The sequence below is a fragment of the Cetorhinus maximus genome, chromosome 8, assembly GCF_964194155.1.
Source record: "Cetorhinus maximus chromosome 8, sCetMax3.hap1.1, whole genome shotgun sequence".
Classification (NCBI taxonomy): Eukaryota; Metazoa; Chordata; class Chondrichthyes; order Lamniformes; family Cetorhinidae; genus Cetorhinus; species Cetorhinus maximus.
This window is the reverse complement of record NC_135886.1, coordinates 52317024-52334136: the sequence shown is the minus strand read 5'-3', so window position 1 is coordinate 52334136 and position 17113 is coordinate 52317024. Positions and strand designations below refer to the sequence as shown.

Here is a 17113-nt window from a genome sequence, read left to right as displayed (position 1 = left end):
ATAGTAAAGGGATGAGAACAAAAGGAAATGACTACAGATGCTGGAAATTTGAAGTAAAAACTAAAAAGCTGTAAATGCTCAGCAAGTCTAGCAATGGAGAAAGAAACAGTTACTGGATGGAAACTTAGCACCTCTGAATTTTTTCTGCTGTTGAGACCAAAAGCAAGTTTCAACCCTGATGATGTCAGCTGGCCATGTGGCTCGCAATATATCCAGTTATGAGGCAACATTCATTGTCCAATTAAAGGTGGCAGGTGGGTTCCCAGGCAGCGAGGGTGGGGAGGGAGTCCCAATCAGAGGGCCAGGAGATGTGGCCAGCCAGCATGTCCATTGGCAGAGATGAGCACTGCTAAAGCACGTGGTGGACAGCAAGGGCATCTCAAAACGGATACCCTCTCTGAAGTCCTATTAAAATACAAAAATGAAGAATGGCCAGAGTTGGTAGGCCATATTTGTGGAGGGGCCGTCCCTGCACAGGACTGCTTGTGATTCTATGGCTCTGGAATTAAGGGATTTATAGGAGGCATTGATGGTCCCCCTGGAATGCCGTTGGGAGGCTGCCTCCAGCCACCTGCCGAGCTTCAGGCGTATTGGGGGAGCCATCTACGAGCAAGATTGCTTGGAGGTGGAAACACATCAGGGAGCCGAACCGATGTGCTATCTTCAGATTTTGCTCCCAGTGCTGCCTCCAAACCTGTATCTGTGGAACCAGGAGGATTCCACCCATCGTTTTGGGTATTGTCCCTTCGTCATTGAGTTCCAGTAAACATAGCCAAGATAACCCATTGAGAAGCTCAGCCTGAGTTGTGTAAACCCAACCAGTGCACTTACACGGTTAATGGTGTGCTTAGCTATTGACAACTGTTCAAACAGATCAAATCATATCCTTCCTTTCTGTCATCCTTCTGGCATAGGTTGAGCTGCAATTTTGTCAGTTGTACAAAAAACCATAGTACAATTAGAACACAGAAGGCAACCATTGATTTTAGGAAATAATGTTGGACAGGTGAAAGGGCTGTCAGTGAGAGAGCATTTTAGTGGTAGTGATCATAATTCAGTTAGGTTTCCTTTCTCTGGTTGACCTCCCCGATGTATTACCTCACACTTTTCTGAATTGAACTCCATTTGCCACTTCTCGGTCCACCTGACCGTCTATTGATTTTTTTTCCTGCAGTCTACGACTTTCTTGCTCACTATCAACGCATGGCCAATTTTTGTACCATCTGTAAACTTCTTAATCATGCCCCCTACATTTAAGTCTAAATCATTAATATCATGAACCGCAAGAGATCCAACACAGAGTACTGTGGAGCCCCACTAGAAAATGCATTCCAGTCACAAAAGTACCCATTGACTATTACACTTTGCTTCCTGCATTGAACCAATATTGGATCCAACATGCCACTTTCTCATGAGCATTTAATTTTCTGACTAACCTGCCATGTGGCACCTTGTCAAAAGCTTTACTAAAATCCATGTAGGCATCAAACACACTACCCTCATTGACCCTCCTTGTTACTTCCTCAGAAAATTCATTCAAGTTTGTCAGGCATGACCTACCCTTTACAAATCCTTCCTGACTGCCCTTTATTAATCTGTGTTTTACTAGCTGACTCTCCCAGAATTTTTTCCAATAAGTTGTCCACCGCTGAGGTTAGGTTGACTGCTCTGTAATTATTTATTTGATCTATCCCTTTTCAAACAATGGTACAATGTTAGCAATCATCTAGCCCTCTGGCACCATGCCTGCATCCAGAGAGGATTGCGAAAAGATGGTCAGAACGTCCATTATTTCTTCCCTTTCTTCTCCCAGCAGTCTGGGATACATTTAATCTGATCCTTGTGATTATCCAGTTGCGTTCACTTGACTCATTTCTGGGATGAAGGGCTCATCTTATCAAGAAAGGTTGAACAGCCTGGGCTATACCCATTGGAGTTTCGAAGAATGAGAGGTGATATTGAAACATAAGATCCTGAGGGGACTTGATATGATACACCCCCAGCAATGTGTTTACCCCTTTATTGTCCCTCAGTTGAACCCATGGGACCTCATTTGATGTTCGTTCTAGCATATCATCCTGCCTCACAGCCACAATTGTTTCTTTAACCAATATAATGATTCTCCCCTCCCTCTGTTTTTATTCCCCCTCTCTATCATGTCTGAAAACCCTGAACCTGGAATGTTGAGCTGCCATCCCTGTCGTTCTTCAAGCCATGTTTCAGTAATGACTATAATATCATACCTCCAAGTGTCTACCTGCTTTCAGTCCAACTGCTTTACTCACTACACTCTTGGCATGAAGTATATACCGTTAATCACTGAACAACTCCAGTGTCTGTTTTCTAGCCTTTGTTTCTCAGATCTTCCGTTCTTGCTTACTAATTTTCGGACTACTATTTCCAAATTTGTTTTGCTCCCTTCTGAATCTATGCTCAGGTTCCCATTTCACCAAGCTGGTTTAAACCTCTCTGCCAAAATATTGGCCCCAATCATGCTAAGGTGCAACCCATCTAGTTGGACAGGTCCCACTTTCCCCAAAATCAGTCCCAATATCCCAGATATCTAAAGCCCTTCTTCCTGCACCATCTCCCCAGCCATGTATTCAGCTTTCCTCCGATTTCTGTACTCACTCGTGTGTGGCACTGGGAATAATCTGGAGATTACTACCTTTGAGGTCCTACTTTTTAATTTCTTTCCATGCTCCCTGAAATCTGCTGGAAAGATCTCATCCCTCTTTATACCTATGTCATTGGTGCTGATATGGACCACGACCTCTGGCTGTTCAGCCCCACCCCCACTCCCTCAAAGTGCTCTGCAGCTGCTCAGTGACTCCTTGATCCTGGCACCATGGAGGCAACATTCCTTCCTGGAATTACTTCTGTGACTGCAGCAACACCTGATTGTTCCCCTGGCCGTTTAATCCCCTCTCACTGTTACTTTTCTGACCCTCCTCCCCGTCCAGCTGAGTTACGCATAGTGCCATCACCTTGGTCCTATCTGTATTCCTGAGAGAAACCATTGTCCTTACTGCTGTTCAGAACTGAATACTGGTTAAAGAATGAGATGCACTCAGGAGACTGCTGCACTACTTGCTTGGATCTCCTTGACTGTCTGACACATTTCCCCTCTGTTACACTCTTAAGCTAAAGGATGATCACCTCCAGAAAATCTGAAACCCAGAGCTTGAGCTCCTCCAGCTGATGCCACTTCCTGCACCTTTGATTGTCCAGGACACGAGAAATGTCCTGAGTTCTCACATGGCACAGGATGTACATTCAACAGGACTGAGGTGCTCTGCTACGTCTCTTTTTACTGGGCTACTAACTAAGCTCACCAGGAATAAAATTTAAGACTCACTCAGACTTAAGCTGACTTAAAACTTACCAAATTTAAAATTTATCAAATTTAAAAGCTTAGTTTAGCCCATTGCCCTAAATTAGAGAAATATAAGACAACAGTAAAACTCACCATCCAATCACCTACTTGCTGCTCTGTGACTTTTAAAATGTCAATATTAGGTGCTGCCTTTTTATTTGAATTGGCCAGGTGTCCATAGAGCCTCTTACTCATGTTCTTTGTTTAATTTCCCACCACAATTCATGACTGCATGTAGCAGGGCTGGAGAGCTTTGATCTGACCCATTGGTTGTGGGTTCACTTAGCGCTCTCTCTATTGCATGTTGCTTCTGCTATTTAGAATTCATGTAGTCCTGTGTTATGGCTTCACCAGTCTGGCCTCGTTTTTAGGTATGCTTGAAGCTTTTCCTGGCATGCTCTCCTACACTCCTCATTGAACCTAGGCTGATCCCCTAACTTCATGGTAATGATACAGTGAGGGATATGCTCCAGTTTCCAGATTGCGATTGAATACAATTCTGCTGCTGATGGCCCACAACACCTCATGGATGCCCAGTTTCGAGCTGCTAGATCTCTTCTGAACCTATCCCATTTAGCATGGTGATCATGTCACACAAAATGATGGGGGGTATGCTCAGTGTGAAGATGGGACTTAGTTTTCAAAGAACTGTGTGGTAGCCACTCCTACCAATGCTGTCATGGATAGATGCATCTGCCACAATTAAGATTGGTGAGGAAGAAGTTGCTTCACTCACCACCTGTTGCAGGCCCAGCCTGGCAACTGTGTCCTTTAGAACTTGGCCAGTTTAATCAGGAGCTAGTGCTACTGAGCCACTCTGGGGGCTGGACATTTTTTAGGCGTTCTTGGAATGTTCATGGCAAAACTAAATGTGTCCCTAATTTTCCTTCAGAAGGTGGTGGTGGTGAGCTGCCTTTTTGAACCATTTGCTGTTCATCTGGTGTAGGTACACCCACAGTGCTGTTAGGGAGGGAGTTCCAGGATTTTGACCCAGTGACAGTGAAGGAACAGCAATATATTTCCAAGTCAGGATGGTGAGTGACTTGGAGAGGAACTTGCAGGTGGTGGTGGTATCCTCAGTGCTTCTTCCAAGTGGTGCTCATCACCCAGGAGTACTGATTCCTCAGCTGAGAGGTAGAGATTAATTAATTTCAGCTCAAAACCAGCTTCCCATGTAATGGAGAATCGCAGTTGTCACTGTGTAAATATACTGGTGATCAATCCTCTGCAGGCATTTGCACTGAGAACTCTTTTTCCTGGTTGAGAAAGAATGCTTGATTCCTTTCAAAAAAAAACATTCTAAATATGAGGATGTGCCTCAGAATGACTAGGTTAATGGTTGCACTTAAACGCCTCTTTCTAATAGTAGCTCTGTTATTACCTAGTTTAAAAACAAGATACTGCTAATAACATGTATTTAACCTCTCCCTTGCTGAATTACTGATTCTATCTCTGTGGAATTGTAATACGTCTCCACAAGCAGTGAGGCAGCCGTAGAAACAGGTGCTTTTCTTTTCCTAGTCCAGTCTCTTTGTTTCTCCAGGAAAACATGTCAGGGTTCCTCAGCTGCTGGCTCGAATTTGTTTTCCTGAGCTCTACTCCACCCTGTTTTGAGAATTCCTACTGCTTCCTCATAGTCCTCACATAGTCATTACTGTTTGCCTGGAGAGGATCGGGAACCCTTGAGCAAGTGTGCCTGTAGCAAGTGTTAAGTGACCAGAGATAAAGCTTTGAGAATGTTTAGTATCACAATACTAGGTTAGGTCACATTACATTCGTGCTTTACTGCATTGATGTTCATGGCCATTTATGTGTAGGTGTGTCAGATCGCTTGTGAGGTTCGGGCGAGTGTGACGGAGACCTGACCACACAGGGTGGGGTGAGTGTCAAGTATATCGTCTCAGAGTGGTGGGGGAGGGGGTGTATGTGTGGCTGCAGGTTGGGGTGAGCACATGGGGAATGTGTCGCTGCAGGGTTTGGGGCGAGGTGATGGGAAGTGTGTCACTGCAAGGTGGGAGGGGGTGGGGAGTGTGTCGACACAGGGTAGGGCGAGGGTATCGTTGCATGGTGGGGCGTGTTTGGGGAGTATATGTTACAAAATTTGGTTACATTGTGATGTCTGATAGGTAAGTATACCTCTAGTGGAAGTAAAAAATGTTTGAATTTGTTCCTGGAAAGTGATTGTGCCACTGTTTCTTTCCTTGCAGCTTTCGGAGAAAGGTAAACCTAACATTGATATTCAGGGTCTGACTGCTTCCACCATGGAGATCCTATTGGATTTTGTATATACAGAAACTGTCCATGTCACTGTAGAAAATGTTCAAGAATTGCTTCCTGCAGCCTGTCTCCTCCAGCTGAAAGGTGAGTTCTTTTCTCAGTTTCATTGCTCTTGGAACAGTCCAGCGCTGAGTGTTGTGAAAAACACCTTGCAGAACTGTATTGCCATGCTACACAAGATCAACAATCATCCCACCTTAGGCCTGTGAAGCTCTGCAAATGGCAGTCATTTACATTGCTGCTCCAGCAATACTGCATGTGGAGCACAAAAGACAGCTTTTTTCGTAAGAAAGAACTTACGTTAACGTGGTGCTTTTGATACCCTAGGATGTCCCAAAGTACTTTACAGCCAATGAAATACTTCTGAAGTATAGCTACTCTTGCAAGGTTAGGAAACCTGGTGACCAATTTGCCTGCAGCAAGGTCCTATAAATAGCGATGAGCTAAAGAAGCAATTACCAATTTTAGTGATGTTGGTTGAGGGATAAATTTTGACCAAGACAAAATGAGAATTCTGAGTGACTAGGGTTCTTGTATATTCACCTGAGAAGATGGACAGAACCTCAGTTTCATGTTTGATTTATGTCCAGCAGCTCCAACTGTGCAGCACTCCCTCAGTACTACACTGGGTTATGCACTCAAGGCTCGGGTATCGGGTTTGTATCCACAACCTTCTGATTCTTGAGGCGAATGCTAGCACTGAACCATGGCTAAAACCTCAGTCTTCATTTCTCATCCAGCGGATGCTGCTGGTGATGTAAAATTGCAGCATTAAACAAATAACAATTTCTGTGTACAGATTGTGTGTATTTTTCACTAGGTGTGAAGCAGGCTTGCTGTGAATTCTTGGAGAGCCAGTTAGACCCATCCAACTGTTTGGGAATCCAGGAATTTGCAGAGACTCACAGCTGTGTGGATCTGATGCAGGCAGCAGAAGTTTTCAGTCAGAAGAATTTTCCAGAAGTTGTCCAACATGAGGAATTCATGCTGCTGAACAAGGGGGAAGTGGAAAAACTCATTCGGTGTGATGAGATTCAGGTGAGGTCTCAGCCACTTGGGGAGAATGTACAAAGGCCGATTGTTGCATCACACAGCCCATGATAAGGAGGGGCAAATAAAATTTAAAATTGAAGACATTACCTGTTTTCAGGAGTTTCTGTCTCTTCTAAAATGCTTGGAGGATAATGAGTATTGATGTGATGCAATAATTATGCACAAGAAGTTGAAAATTTCTTAACATTCACCACATTCTTTTGGCACTTGGTGGGGTGCACATCTCTTTATCATTGAGAGACCGAGGTCAAGGATTGTAACTGATGATGCACAGTGTCAATGAGGTTGGAGAGGATAAAAGAGGAGTTAATTGAAACTATTAGATTCTTTCGAGTTATCAACAGTCACAGATTGCAACTCTTTCGAGTACAATCACAGTTCTTGGTTTCCGGGAGTGGGACATGAACCCACAACCCTCTGATTCAAAGGCGAGGGTGCTGTGAACTGAGCCACAGCTGACACCTCTGCTATTAGATGATGCCCGGCTTGAAGTTAGGACTTAATGAGAGTGATTATAAGAATGGGACGTGATGAGTAGAATTTTGTTTAAAGAGCCTTGCACTACTTTGGAACATGATTCTAGAACTTAGCCAGTGATTGGTTCTCCCTCCTAGGAATCTTTGAATCTAACTACATCACCTCTGCTTCCATCCCGCCCTGAGACTGGCGAACTCGGAACAAACTCCTCTGAGTGTGGGATTTGGTGAGGCCAACTACCAGAAGGAACTGAGTAAATCTTGCATGGATAAACTAGTTTGCTTCATCTGTTTTATTTCAATAACTCTATAAAATAGCTCTTTGAAAATTGATAAAAATGAGTAAGAAACAAAATGTTCAAAGGTAATTAGAATTCCTTGTAGCTGGGATTTCGGAATACTCCCCCTTCTCCAACTGCCCATGATGGTGAATGGGTTAACCTGAGCCTGAAGCACGATAGTCCTTCCTGGTTAATTGTGGATGTTATTGCAATCTAGATGCAGCAATGCATCACAGATACCAATTTGTTTTGTAACCACACATTAATTTTGACGCAAATATTTTTCCACAGGTAACTGGCTGCCATCTTGAAATCCTTTTAGCAATGAGTTAGGGCACTGATCACTCACTAGATTCATGGCGCTAAATACAAATCTATAATATATTAAATATGCATCACCCTACCCCATGCCTGCGTTTGCAGGCTTCTACCACCAGATGCCACTTCAAAAGCTGCAGGTCTCCACACCTACATCTGCAGCATCACTAATGCACTCAGAAAGAAATTAAGTTTGTTCGACTTTCTGTGGGCTAAGCTATAGGAGGTGCACCAGTAAAATTTGATGAATGCCCAAAATTACTATTGGGTACTGTAAGGATAAAAACACATTTCAATTTAATATGCAATGGAATGCAGTAATGCAGCCATCAGGGCGTTTGAATATTTTTGTGATGTGTTCTTGACGACTGAGAGGAAAGTAGCTTAAGCAACCCTGCCCCAACCCCCTTTGTTGTCACCTAGCTGGTTTGGGAGTTCTAATTGTTATCTGAATTGGGAGTTCATATGTGTGGCATAATAGGACCAGTACCCTATAGTACAGTGGATGGCTGTCTGGTTTCTGATGACCTGCTGTTGTTCTAGGTGGATTCAGAGGAACCAGTGTTTGAAGCAGTATTAAACTGGGTAAAACACTCTAAGAAGGAACGAGAGGAATTTCTACCAGATCTGCTGCAGTATGTCCGGATGCCATTGCTCACTCCAAGATACATTACAGATGTAATTGATGCTGAGGTATGTACTTCTTCCAAATAGATTGCTATCACTTGTAACTCAAATGTTCTGGGAGGCAACTAACTACATGCTTTCTTTTGGTTAAAAACATATTTCCAGTAATTAAAAACTATCCGTGCTCCATATTTATTCCTTTGTTCCAGAATCCCCACTCCATTAATTTATTGGTGTGCTGATGTGCCTGTTTCTCAATGAATTCATTAGTTCACTGTTGCCCATTTCTCCGTTTATTTCACTGGTGACACTTGCTCTATTAATTTGCTGGCGTCTGATGCTCTATAAATTTATTCATTCACCAGCGCTTACTTTGCTGTGCTACAGTGCTCATTGGTACTATCTGTGCTGTGATGCACATGGCTTGTGTTGGTTTCTATGGATTTTTTTTTCCTCTTTTGATTATAAGGTATACAAAAAATTCTGTTCTAATCTAACTTCAGTTTATTACCCCTGCCACTAAAGATGGGCAGGGGTAATGTTTTTGCCCCTGTTTGTTAGCCTTTTTGTCTGTAAACAATATATCTCAAAAATTAATGGATGGATTTCAACGAAACTTGTTGCACATGTAGGGTATAGCCCAAGGAAGAACTGATTAGTTTTTGGTGAAGATGCGGATCCAAATCCTGGAATTTTAACACTGGGAGTTAAGGCGAATTGATTTTTTTAAAGGATGCTGTGGGTTGTTTTATTTAGAATGTTGTTGATTGTTTTAGGATGTTGTGAATTGTCTCAGCTTCTGTGGTAGAATTTGTCACAGCTGTCGATTTGAGCAAAGTTTGCAGAACAGATTGTTGGATGTGGATAGAAGCCTTCTCAGTGAGATGGAAGCTCTGAATAAAAAAAAAATTCTTTCAGCTTTGTAGTTACAGAGCATCAACCCAGCAAGGAAAAGCCCCAAGGAAGAGCTGTGTAATTGTAATAATGTGAAGTTAACACAACTTGGCTGAGGTATGCCCTCTACTGAGTGTCCTCTTCACATTATTATTTGATCTCCTGTTACCGAAGAATCTTTTGCTATTGCTATTTCAGAGTGTTTTCTTAAGTGTTTGGGAACACCATGATAAAACTTCTCAAGCCTGTGCAGCCCTTGAATCTTGACTCCCTCCATGTGACACCATGGGCAATCGACTAGTAACTTTAAAAGTCTTGCCTGTGATGTGCACTTTACTGACGTTTCTCTGGCAGCTTTCCGTCAGCAGTAAGTGTGATGTTTGAGTTTCACTGCTAACCTATAAACTATAGTAGCTGTGTATTCCTAGTATAGTCCTTACCTTTCAGTCTCCCTGTCCAATTCTCCGCACTGCAAAGCTCCTTGAACCTGTTTGCCTACTTACCTTTGCTGTCACCCCCACCCTGGTCCTACTTAGTTTGTCCTGCCACCCTTACCTTGTCCTTACTTGCTTGCATCTCTTTCTCCCACCACCTGAATCTTTGTCCTTTCCAGGCTACAGTCCTGATCCCTGTAATGCTGCTGCATTCTGTAAACTGCTTATTGTTTTATATTCTGTTTGGGGCTCAGTCAGTGCTTTAAAGAATAAAACAAATGATTAACTGATGGGGAGGAGTCAGCGCATAATGAGAGGCAGGTGAAATTCTAGCAGGTAGTGTGATTGGCAAGGTGTCTTAGGGTGAAGGTGGGATTGAAGTAGCAGGTAAATGGGATGGGGTGGGGACAGTATTGGTGGTGACTAAGCAGCTAAGTGTAGGAAGGGAGATGGGGAGAGAGCAGTTTGGCAAATGAGGAGGAAGATGGGTGAGTGCTGATGTGGAGGATTAGGGACATGGATGGGAAGATTGGAGCTGAGTAGAGTTAAAGACAATGGCTGGGAGTTGACAGGGAGGAAAGAGGATGATATCATTTAGGAGCATCAGAGAAAGAACAAGAGACAAAATAACAAGACAGAAAATCTGAAAAAGATGACAAGGAAAAAGAGAAACAAGATGACAGGCACAACAAATGAAAAGCAAAAGATACCAAGGTGAGATGAGTGAAGAGAAATAGGCAAGTAACAATACAGGAATATCAGAGGTTGAGACATGAAGTATGTCCTTTGTTTCACTGTTAACAATGTTAACCACAGGCCCTGCCTATAATTATTAAAAAAAACTTATTGTAGCAACTAGTGCTCTTAAAATCAGTTTCTTCTTACATCAGCCGAACCCACCACACTTTTACCTTCTGACACACTGAGCAATGACACAGGGAATTTGGTAAGACTAAAATTAAGTTCTCAAACATAATGCGTCTTTTTTTAACTCTTTTATCTCACCAACTCGGGAATTTACCTAGGTTATTTAATATTCTGATAGTTGATAGTTTGTATAATGGTTTGAATGCATTCATGATCCTACTTGTTTTTCATATTGGATAGTTTGTCTGGAGCTTTCAAAGAGCTGAACACTTTTCTAAAATCTTCAAAGACTCCATATAGACTCTTTACTTTCCCTCTTTGAAAGTCCACATGAACTAATTTAAAATAATAACTGGCTGATAAATATCCTTAGTGGGGCATCAAGAATTTAAATAGTTGTCAAGAGCTTCCAATCAAACATGTATTTGAACAAATTACAAAGCATGACTGTATCTGAATTGAATGGCTTCAAGCCCCCCTGGATTCGAATAATTATTGCAATAACATGTAACATGAATGAGCTGAAAATTTACTTTTTAGTGAGTGAGGCCAGTTTTTAAATCCCTTATATGCAAAGACATCATAAAATAGCCAATATCAAGCTAAATCTTAGAAAAAAGTCCTTCATTTTTTTCCACAGAAGTTCTACAGATCTGGAAAGGATTGTGTTTAAGTAAGAGATAAAAGATTGTTAGAAGAGCCTTGATTTTAAATCATTGAAAGTGCAGGGGTTAGGAAGAGCTTAGATCACTAGATCATAACAAAATAGGAGTAGGTTATTCAGCCCATCGAGCCTGTTCTGCCATTCAGTAAAATCATGACTGATCTGATTGTGGCTTTAACTCCACTTTCCTGCCTGTCTCCCATTGCCCTTGATTCCCTTGTAGGATATTATGCTATCATGAAGTGGCAGTAGAATACTGGATGGAGGTTTTGGGCCCATATAGAAAGTACTAGCGAGCTTTGTCGATCAATTGAAAGAGACTTTAGACACACAGAATATAAATAGGAACAAGGGTGGGCAGTATGCCCCATCAAGCCTGCTGCATCATTCAATGAAATCATTACTAACCTTCTACACCAATTCCACTTTCTTGCCCAATCCTCATATCCTTTGATTCCCTAAGTGCCCAAAAATGTATTGATCTCAGTCTTAAATAGACATGTTGACTGAGCATTCACAGCCCTCTTGGGTAGACAGACCCAAAGATTCACAATCCACCAAGTGAAGAAATATCTCCTCACCTTAGTTCTAAATGATGGTGATCCCTTGTCATGAGTTAATGACCTCCCAGCTCCTGACTCTCCAGCCAGGGGGAAACAGCCTCTCAGCATCATTCCTCTAAGAATTTTATACATTCCTATGAGATCACCCTTCATTCTCCTAAACTCTAGAGATATAGGTTCTTCTACTTGATCTCTCCTCCTAGGACAACACCGTCATCCCAGGAATCAGCCTAATGAATTTTTGTTGCACTCTCTTTAAAACAAGTGTATCCTTTCTTGATAAGGAGATCAAAACTGTACACAGTACCCCAGGTATGGTCTCGCCAAAGTCCTATATTAGGAAACACTTCTACACACAAAGTGTGGTGGATATTTGAAATTCTCTTCCATAAATGGCAATTGAAGCTAGATCAATTGTAGATTTTACATCTCGGATTAAGCTCTCGGATTTTTGTTATCTAAAGGATGTATGGGAAAGGTGGGTTCATGGAGTTAGGTCTCAGATCAGCCATGATTGAATGGTGGAACAAGATGGAGGGGCTAAATGGTCTATGCCTGTCCTATCTAATTGCAGTATGAGTTCCTTACTTTTATAGTGCCAACCCTTGTAATTAAGGCTCACCACCATCACCTCGAGGGCAATTAGGGATGGGCAATAACGCTGGCCTTGCCAGAAATGCCTACACCCCAAGGACAAATATGTCAAAAAGAACATTTGCCTTCCTAATCACTTGCTGTAACTGCATATTAACTTTCTGTGATTCATGTACAACATTTACTAATCTCTAGCCTTTTAATGAACATTTTGCTTTTCCATTCTTCCTCTCAAAATGGATAATTTCACTCTTCCTCATATTATACACTCTGCCCAATCAATTAACTGATCCATATCCCTTTGCAGCCTCTTTGTGTCCTCGTCACAACTTACTTTCTTACCCAACTTTGTACTGTCAGTAAGCTTGGGTATATCCCAGCATGAACTCAGTGGGCCAAATGGCCTCTTCTGTGCTGTAGTGACTCTGACATTCAGTGCCCTCACCTGACTCGTTGATATAAATTGTAAGTAACTGAGGCGAAAGCACTGATCCTTGCAGCACTCACTAGTTACAACCTGCTACTCTGTATGTTCACACTCTGTTTTCTTTCCATTAACCAGTCCTCAATCTATGCTAATATATTACCCCCAATCCCCATGATCCCTGTAACAGCCTCTTATGTGACACCTTATTGAATGCCTTCTGAAAATCCAAATATACTACATCCACAGGACTCCCTTATCTACACTGCTTATTGCACCCTCAAAATCTTTTAATAGACCTGTCAACATGATTCCCTTTCATTAAATTATGTTGACTCTGCCTAATCATATTGTAATTTTCTAAGTGTCCCATTATCACTTCCCAATAATATATTCTAGCATTTTCCTTCTACTGATGTCAGACTAACTGGCCTGTAGTTACTGTTTTCTCTCTCCCTCCTTTCTTAAATAGCAAGGTTACATTTTTCTACCTTTCAATCCAAAGGGACTGTTCTAGAATCTCAGGAATTCAGCACGATCAAAACCAATGCACCCACTACCTTTGCAAACACCTCTTGTAAAACCCTACTGTGTAGCCCATCAGTTCCAGCAGTCCTATTAATTTTTCCAGTACTTTTTCTTCACTAGTATTTGGTTTTAAGTTCCTCACTCTCATTAGGCCCTTGGTTCCTGATTAATTTCTGCAATGTTCTTTGTGTTCTCTATTGAGATTATTAGAGGTTTGGGCCCAGTAACATTCCCAAGGCATAACCTCCGATTTTAGCCTAACCCACCTTACTGGACTGGAGTGGGTTTGGACCAGATGCCTGGTTTTACAGTATGTTCAGCAAAGGGAATCCTTCAGGTTTAACTTCACGGCAGGTTAGGTTAAAGTTGGAGCTTTAGACTATGAACAGATCAAAGCAAATTTAGAGACTGAAACCAAGGTGCTCAATTTCTGCCCTTACGAATCCATCAGGGAGAAACGTCTTTGGTTGGCTAGATACCAGTTAAAAGTAACCTCATTCTGGAGATAGCCAACGGAGTCTTGGATGCTGACAGATTGTACACAGTCAAAGTATATGGGTGTGGACATGTAGCATTGGGGAGCTGGCAAACGTTGAAGGTGCATCTGATCAGGAGTCTTATTTTGGTTAGTCAGGTTCATGACATGTGGAAATCCTTCAAGGTGTATGTGTCGAAACCAACCATATCAAGAAATCTACACCTGGAGAATTCCATTTGCTGAATACATTGTGAAATAGAAAGAAATTACTTTCATTAATAAAACAATTTTCACATCCACTGGAGATCTTGTGGGGGGTAATGGGAGAGGGATTGAATGAAGAGGAAGGACCACAAATGTTACTTGGGCAGTAATATGGGACTAAATCTAAAATTCATAATGTTTGTACAGAGTTAAAGAATAGTAAAATCTTTCTTAACTGCACAGGTTTGAGGTTTTGGAGCCCGTTTCAAAGAGACCTGAATGATATTCATTAAGAAGGGAGAATTGAGGGTTATATAAGAGTCAAAAATAGTGTTCCTTAAAGTTGAAAATTAATGACTAGGGAGAGAATTGTGAGTGAGTAGGAGGAGCCCACGATATGGATTCAGAGTGGAGCGGACTTGATGGGCCTCAAGATGTTATCATGCTCTGAAGTTTCTTCCACTAAATGAATGGGATGCTGCTGAGTGTCAGTAGGTTGGGAGCATGAGGACAGGCAAAATTACTTTACAATATGGAAAGGAGAGACAGTTGAGAGGCTTCACACTAGGTCCACAATATTGAAGAGCAGCACATTGAATCTTAAGAAAAGGCATTTTTCCATGGCCGTCTCTTTTTAAAATGAGCTGCCAGGCGATTAGTATAACCTCTTGGGTTTTTTTGATTGAATGACATGTTTCCCCTGGTACTTGGGTTAAGTATGATTCCTATGGTTATATGGATTTAGGGGTTCAGTTGAATCATCTGCATCCTGAAAAATCAGTATTGTACCGAGAAATTACTAATCTGCACTTTTTTCAGCAGTGGTGTCAGTAGTTCCAGGATATGAATTTTTCACATTAATTTGTTATGTGCTGATCCCAGGTTCATACTGTGGGATGGTGGAGTGGAAACCTTACATAACTGAGCATGTAAAAATGGGAATGTATTGTTTTCTGAACAGCCATTAGCTTTGGTTGAGAGTTTTCCCTCTTTCTCCAGCCCCTAATTCGGTATAGCCTTCAATGCCGAGATCTGGTGGATGAAGCCAAGAAATTTCACCTGAGACCAGAAATCCGAACACAGATGCAGAGCCCCAGGACCAGGCCGAGATTGGGTGAGTGTTGGTGAAAGGATAGGCAGTTCTTGCATTCATGTTGGAGTCTATTCCTTGTATACAGATCATTCTAGAAAGTGAGGGACAGTAAGGTTGACCTGTACATTAATTTGTACTCCATCAGTGTGATGCTGTCTCAGATTGTCCTGTGTGGGGTTCCAACGATCTTAAGTTCGCCCCAGTCTGAGATGGACTGGATAGTTCACGTTGTCTTTTCATCCCAGTCTTGATTCCATTTTAGTCTAGTCATATGACATGACGGTCTGCTCTCCTTTGACTGTGAATATCCTAAGTAAAATACCTTTATATTCTCAACTCAATTTCTAGTGCTTACAGACCCAAGGCACTCAAAGCTGCCGAAATGTCAATAATGGATCCTAAATTGAGAAGCTAATCAGAAAGACCTCAAGGGCACCGGGTGTGGAATATAGAAATATTACATAGGTGCTTGTTTTGAGGTTGGAACAATATACAGGAAGCTTTACTGTATACTTAGTTCACGCCTTACCTAAACTGTACTTGATCATGACAGCGTAAAATATAGAAAGTTAGGAGATGTTGGGGCAGATGACTAAAAACTTGGTCAAAGAGGTAGTTTTTGACAAGCCACTTAAAGGAGGAAAGAGAGGTGGAGAGGAAGTAGGCTGCAATCCCACAGCTGAAGGTACAGCCATCAGTGGTGAAATGATTAAAATTGGGGATGCTCATGAGGCCAGAATTAGAGGAATGCAGATATCATTTATTGCATGCCCACGATTCTCAAGGTGCCAGGTCTGCAGGACAAAACCACTATTTATTTAAAATGCCGATCAGTTCATGTTTAGTCAATAGGATATTTGAGCCAATTAAAAATATTTCACATAGGAAAAACCACCAAACGACAATGAGTAGGCATCACAAAACAGGCCAGTTAAATCACTTGGTTTTGTCAGACTGTACTCAGCTGAAAAAAATATAATCCTTTGAGCCCAATGTGACTCTTCTTTGGAACTTCGGAGTTCTGAAGAAGAGTCACATTGGACTCAGAATGTTAACTCTGTTTCTCTCTCCACAGGTGCTGCCAGACCTGCCGAGTTTTTCCAGCACTTTGTTATTTCAGTTCTCGAGCACCCACAGTATTTTCCCTATATAATAAAATCCTTCCTCTTTTCATTCTATGGCTTAAAGTTAAGTACAATGCAGTGCTTCAATCAATTATTTAATTTGACTCAGTAAGTCATGAGGTTCTGTGAATTGTGCTCCAAAGATTTATATGTCCAAGAAACCTCATCACAATCCTGCAATTGCTTCATGATGATATGACTGCAACTGTCTTGAATGGAAGATCTGAAACAGACACCTTCAAAATCCGAACCGTGGTCAAGCAGGGCTGCTTGATAGCCCCCATACTATTTACAATCTACCTGACAGTAGCTATTCACCTCTTCAAAGATCAACTGCCCTCTGATGTGAGTATTAAATACCATCTAGATGGAAAACTCTTTAACCTCAGTCGCCTCCCTGCCAAAACTAAACTGACTACCATAGATATACATGATCTACAGTGTGCAGATGACTGCAGTGTTGTTTTCCACTCTGCACCAGATTTGCAAGCCACTCTCAATGCCTTCAATTCTGTACACAAGAAACTTGGACTGTCCTTGAATGTTGCCAAAACAAAACTCACCTGTCAGTCCACACCTGCTCAGCCAAACATTCCACCTCCCATACATGTTGAAGGAGAGACAATGTAATATGTTGAGTACTTCCCATACCTTGGCAGCCACCTCTCTCAAAAGGCCACCATTGATGACGAGATGCAACACCAGATCAGCTGTGCAAATTCATTCTTCTAGAAACTATAGCAGTGAATGTTTGACAGCTAAAACCTCCAAGTCAACAAATGGCCTAGTGCATAGAGCATTTGTCGTTACCACACTCCTCTATTGCAGTGAGACCTGG

The 17113-nt window shown here is 41.9% G+C and overlaps 1 protein-coding gene across 3 annotated transcripts in view; it reads left to right on the top strand.

The window, feature by feature from the left end:
* The window catches only part of klhl12 (kelch-like family member 12), a 52596-nt gene that overhangs the window by 9948 nt on the left and 25535 nt on the right, over nucleotides 1-17113 (top strand). For all 3 annotated transcript variants that reach the window (XM_078546837.1, XM_078546838.1, XM_078546840.1), the window contains 4 exons: nucleotides 5584-5737; nucleotides 6474-6691; nucleotides 8325-8474; nucleotides 15058-15172. In XM_078546837.1, coding sequence (XP_078402963.1) covers nucleotides 5584-5737; nucleotides 6474-6691; nucleotides 8325-8474; nucleotides 15058-15172 — 637 coding nt within the window. The remainder of the gene's footprint in view (nucleotides 1-5583; nucleotides 5738-6473; nucleotides 6692-8324; nucleotides 8475-15057; nucleotides 15173-17113) is intronic.